The 6,000-nt window shown below is 41.8% G+C and overlaps 1 protein-coding gene across 7 annotated transcripts in view; it reads right to left on the bottom strand.

Annotated features, from left to right (window-relative positions):
• Positions 1 to 279: 279 nt before the first annotated feature.
• CD86 (CD86 molecule) overlaps positions 280 to 6,000 on the bottom strand; it is a 62,817-nt gene continuing 57,096 nt past the window's right edge. For all 7 annotated transcript variants that reach the window (XM_045851917.1, XM_045851918.1, XM_045851916.1 and 4 more), the window contains 2 exons: positions 3,000 to 3,045; positions 280 to 1,704 (listed from right to left, as the gene is read on the bottom strand). In XM_045851917.1, coding sequence (XP_045707873.1) covers positions 1,608 to 1,704; positions 3,000 to 3,045 — 143 coding nt within the window. In that variant the 3' untranslated portion in view covers positions 280 to 1,607. The remainder of the gene's footprint in view (positions 1,705 to 2,999; positions 3,046 to 6,000) is intronic.

The raw sequence follows: 6,000 nt of genomic DNA, 5'->3' as shown, positions 1-6,000 counted from the left end.
AGTGGGGTAATAAATGTAAAGGTTTAGAAGAGTCTCTGGTACAAGGCAAACAACAGTGATGCCGGCACTGTTATAAACCTAGTGGCCCCTTTTAACCTTTCTTGGCTTTCCTTTCCCCAGACTTACAACTCAGAAGGTCTGGAGAATTTAGTATACCAAGCAGGGATGTTTTTATAAGAGGACATATTAATGTTTCATTCAACTTTTAAGTAAGTAGTTTTGAGGTACTGTCTTAGGTACGTGGGATCCACTGGTGAAAAAGTCAGTTTCCCCCCAGAATTTCCCTGAATTTATACATTTTTAATTGAGATATAACTGACATATAACATATTAGTTTTAGGTTTACAACATAATGATTTTATATACATATAAAATTAACATCTGGATGATCTGCATCCTGGTCTTCCAAACTTTAGTCCAGCCCGCCCTTTGTCTCTCAGCCATTAGTTGGAAGACTTCTAAGCCTCCTTCCATTTAGCTCATGATAGCTCTCTCCCCCAAGCTCTGCTTTCAGCAGGTGAAACATCCAAACAACCTGGTATCATCAAAACACCTCACCGACCACCCAGGAAACTACTGTCCATCTTAAGTCTGTCCATTTGGACAGACTGTCCATCTGTTGCTCGTCCCAAGGCTTGTTGAAGGACTCGACAGACTGAATATTTATGTGCATCTCTGTTGGTCAAGATCTTTCATTTTTTTCTCTTTTGAGTATTGTAGTCTCTCTATTGGCTCTTGCACAGATGCCCCAGGTCATCATCTCAATCAGTTTTTCCAAGAAGAGAAGTGGGTTTGTGATGCACAGCACTCTTCTGCTTTATCCAGTGCTCTCTGCCAAGTCAGGCATGCAGATCCTCCTCAGTATTACCAACAGCCCATATAGAAATGGTTCCTTCTTTGCCTCTTCTAGTCTCCCAAGTTTTGAGTTTGTCTGGTTATTGTTGTCAGCACAGTAGGCCACTACTTTCCTTACTGACCCTCACTGAAGAACAAGAACTCCTTAGCAGAGGGTAGACATTTCTTGAGGCATTGTAATTACATTATTATAATACATATTTCTTTATATTTTGAAATGTTAATATTAAAACTATAAAGCCATAAAGTACATAAGGTTTCCACTTAGACTCAAGAGGTAGGTGTTCAGTCACACATATGTGAGATAGATTGAGGCACTACCTCAGAATCCAGAGTAGGCAGAAGCTACTTTTCCAGAAAATGGGAATTCTACAGAAAACACAATTTGTAAAATTAAGAAAAGAGACTGAATCTGATACTGGAAGCGTTAGTCCTCCCAGACATTAGCCACGAGTCACAAAAGAAGCAGATAAAATCTGCTCCTGGCATAGGGAGCAGAGCTGGCATTACTGAGAAGCTATTTCATTTAGAGGGGCCCCTAGTGCCCCCTGTTGTTATTCCCGTAGTATTTTCTTGCCTCTGGGAAGGCTCAGAGAGAAAATAAAAAGGTCAGTCAAAAACTTGAAAAGGGGAGCATATGATCTTATTGCCCGATATCACCCCAATAAGTTTAATTTAGAAAAGGAAAAAATAGAGGAACCAATCCACATGTGATTTTAAAAATGGATAGTCAAATGGACTTTCCTCTTTAATCAAAAGTGTGCAGCACTTCTGTGACCTGAGGCCGTCTTCAAAATGTTAACAACACACTGGGCTTCATCAGATCTTTCAGGTACACGGTTTTCTACTCTGAAAAAACAAAAGAAGAGAATTGGGTCAGAATTCCCAGTAGAGCCACTTCCTTTTCTAGATTTCAGTGACAGGGCCAGGAACATGTGGCATTGCCATAGCAGTGAGGGGAAACAGACTGCTGACGAGAGAGGTGAGAGCATGTCATCCACACTCTTCCTTCAGTAACTATGCTTTATTTTTGTCTAGATCTCTCCCTGCCCTATGCTGAGTCACTGCTGCCTTCCCTCTGTAGGCTCTTCCGGGCCATTTCTGAACCGAGCCCGACAGGGCAGGGCAGGCAAGATCTCAGCACCGTGGCTCACCACCGGGATCCCTAGACTCACAGTGACTGGCGTACCCAGATAAGTGCTGGGCACTCTGGGTCCTAGGCACCCTGGGGTCATAAATGTGTCTCTGTGACCAGGCTCTTCACTGAGGGCTGCTTTGACCCCACAACCACGCAGCCAGAGCCTTGATATTCTTGAGAAGCTCGGTTTCTCAAGGGAGGATGGAGGTATGGACAACCTGATTACGTCATGTTGTAAAAGGACTGATCGCCCAGCATCTTCATGCATTCCTTCATGCATACATTCATTCTTCCACCAAATATTTATTGAGCACCTACTGTATGCTGTGCACTGTGCTGGATGCTGGTAGCACAGTGATAAGCTTAACTGATGTGATCCCTGCCTTCTATAGAGTTCCATTAGTTCAGCTTATAGAGTTTAATAAGACAATTACACATATTTATTAGTATACTTGGTGTTATAAGAAAAATGGCCAGAATCCACATGACACTATCATAGACTGACCCAATCTAGTTTGGGAAGGGTTTTTAAGAAAGTGCTGCTTGAACCAAGATCTAAAGACTGAGGTCCTCACCTCAGTGGCAGAAGAATATTCCAAGCAAAGGGCACAGAAGTTTCAAAGGAGCAGAAGCTACATGGAATGTGTTATCATTCCTCACTTACTCATGAGCACTCACACATGTAGGTTACCCACTTGTCCAGGCTCTTTTCTAGGTACTGGGGTTACCATTGTGAGTAAAATGTAGCCCATGCTCACCACATCAAACCCCTTTGGTACTGAGAGTTCACTTGGCCATGACTGAGCATTGTGCATTGGATACCTGCCATCCATTTACAACTACAACATTTTCCTCCAGATTCTACTAGTCTCAATCTCCTCTCCCTCTCTATTAGTTCATGTTTGCTGGGAGTCTCAGCATGCTTCAGGTTTTTTAAAGCCTACTCAAATTATAGACCTTCTTGGAATCAGACGTCTTTCAACAATGTTGTAGGGTCAGGACTCACCTTTCATCAGTCTGTTTACTCTCTTCCCCTTCCGCTTTGATGGCTTCTGCAAGAGAGCAAACAGCCTCAGAAAGTGTATTGCCCATTGACATTACCAGAGGGAAAGTATGGAGAGGTTTCAAAGTCCTAGGACTCAGAGAAAAATCATTGTAGCCTATAAAGCTACATTGTAGCCTTAATGACACAGTGGCCTTAATGTCACATATAACACTAATTGATGGCTACCTGATGCAGTTTCAGGGGGGCTGAGAGGGAGCTCCTTGCATCCAAAAAGTAAAAGGCTTCATTTGCTCACTGTGCTTTCAGTTCTAATGTCGGAAGTAGGATTTTTACTTACAACTCTACTCTTTGCTAAAATAAAAATATTAGTGGAAGGGGTAACACATTTAGTTTTAGCAATCATTTAATGACCAGAAAAGAAGCCCTGGCTGGTGTGGCTCAGTGGATTGAGTGCCGGCCTGTGAACCAAAGTATTGTTGGTTTGATTCCCAGTCAGGGCACATGCCTGGGTTGTGGACCAGGTGCCCAGCAGGGGGTGCACGAGAGGCAACCACACATTGATATTTCTCTCCCTCTTTTTCGCCCTCCCTTCCCCTCTCTAAAAATAAAGAACTAAAATATTTTAAAAAAAAAAGAAATAAAGAAAAGAGTTTCCAATCCTTTTCTGAAAATGAGATTTAGGAGGAAAGGAAATCTCGAAGATGTTGATGCTGAAATGGGTTCACCAGCTCACACAACCAACAGCACAGTGTTGCGTGGATGGGCCCAGGCTGGAAATCTCTAGCTCCTGGACCTCTCAAAGTCTGAGTTGCTACTGGTATGGACTTACTACTGATGTGCCTTGGAGTGTAAATTCCTCTAGGCTGACTCTCCTGACAGTGCTATTGTTCCACTCAGAGCCTTACCATGGGGGTTGTTAACCTGGATGTCTATGGAGGAATTTAGAGACCTCAGGAGTCCTTTCAACAGCCCCCCTGACATTTTGAACCCTTCCTATCATTGGCAGTTCTCATGTGTGCACACAGGGTTGAGCAATAATCAGCATTATTGAGGTATAATTAATATACAATAAAATCCAATCATTTTCCATATAGATTTTGGTGAGTTTAACATTATGTATGCAGTCATGTAACTTACTACCATATCCAATATATAGAACACTTATATAAGCCCCCAAAGTTTCCTCTTGCCCCTTTCCCCCACCCCATCCCCTGGTAACCACTGACCTGCTCAGTGTCACAGGAGTTTTGCTTTTTCTAGAGTTTCATATAAGTAGGATCATAAACTGTGTAGTCTTTTTCCACCTGGAGTCTTTCATTTAACATACATAATGCTTTTGAAATTCACCCACGATGTGGTATGTTACCAGTGGTCCATTCCTTTCCCTTGCTTGGCAGTATTTCATTGTATGACTATACACCATTTGGAGCCACAGTTAAATATGATCTTTGCTCCAGGTGGGAGCACTGGGGGCCTGAGCAGGGCCACTATCTGCAGCTACACAGGACCGACCTGCTCTCCACACTCCACCAGCGCTGGTCACAAACCCTCCTGTGAACAGGGTCCCTGGAGTTGTGCCAGCTCATCAGCCTTGGAGCTCAAGCTATAAAAAATGTTTTTGCATTTTTATGTTTAATTTATCAAAAAAAAAGAAAAAGAAAAAGATCTTTGCACCCTATGGCAGCTCCTCAGGTATCTGTAGGCAGTACTTGTATCATTGCCAAGGCTTTTTTTCTGTTTTTCTGGCTAAGCACCTTTGGTTACTTGAGCTATTTCTTATTTGACTGAGTTTCCAGATACAATAAATCAGGTTAGGTTCTAATTTTGTTGAAGTTTCTCTGAAAAATAATGGTGCTTATAGCTGAATACAGTATTTGAGATGTCTTATACCAATGCAGAATATAAATTATCCTTTTATAACCATGGCAAAGTCATCACCATTAAAAAAACACACTTCTATTTTAAAGTGAAAGCAGACAATAAAAACAGTTTTTTAACCTTTTGGACAAATTTAGCATTTTTAAGGGCAGATGTGATGATATCACCAACTTTCAGTCTTTAAGCCCTGTGAAGGTTTCTATTTAAATGGTGATTAAAATGATTTATTTTGGGAAACACACTTGCCCTTTAAGAAATCATTTCTGAAAAAGCTGAGACTCTAAGGTTTGATGGATGGAGGCAAGTTGAAATAAAAACTGTCTGTTGCTAGGTCACTATGACACACAAAATCCAAACAAGGAAGCGAAACCTCAGAAGGAGCTATTTGAGTCTCTCTCCCTGGTGGGTGAGCTGACAGGGTAGCTTTTGACTGGGAAAAGACAGTAATTGAAAATGGCAATTTTTCATGCATTATGTGCCTTATTTGACAAAACGAGAGAGAGAGAGAGAGAGAGAGAGAGAGAGAGAGAGAGAGGAGAGAAGAAGGAGGAGGCGGGAGAGAAGGAAGAGGAGGAGAAGAGGAAGGAGAAGGAAAGGGGAAGAGAGATTAGAACGAGCTGGAATAACCATGGCATTTCCCTTTTATTAATTTAGACAAAACAGGGCAAATATGTGTGGTTGAGGAAAAAACACTACAATTAGGAACAAACAGTGGAAAGGATTAATATTCAATTAGAAGAAGCTCCACTTTTGGAGAGATTCCTACAGGTTATCAGTAAGCTTGTTGATGTCTGTCAGAAAAATTTAGTTCCTTGTGGATGTAGGACTGAGATCTCCATTTCTTTGCTTGCTTTCACCTGAAGATCATTCCCAGCTTCTAGAGGTTGCCTATATTTCTAGGCTCATGGCTCCTTCCTCCATCTTCAGAGCCAGCAATGATGGGCTGAGCCTGTTTTAAGCTTTGGATCTCTCCTTCCCTCTCATTTTTCTAACCATGATGGGAAAGGTTCCCTGGCTTAGGTGATTAGACTGGGTCTACCTGGATAATCCAGGATAATTTAATCATTTTAAGATCAGTATCTTAATCACATATGAAAGTCCCCTTTGCCATGTAAGAAAATAT

This window comes from Phyllostomus hastatus, unplaced genomic scaffold (assembly GCF_019186645.2).
Source record: "Phyllostomus hastatus isolate PE091 unplaced genomic scaffold, TTU_PhHast_1.1 phas_contig_86, whole genome shotgun sequence".
Classification (NCBI taxonomy): domain Eukaryota; kingdom Metazoa; phylum Chordata; class Mammalia; order Chiroptera; family Phyllostomidae; genus Phyllostomus; species Phyllostomus hastatus.
The sequence above is the reverse complement of the archived record's forward strand: the minus strand, read 5'-3'. Positions and strand labels throughout refer to the sequence as shown.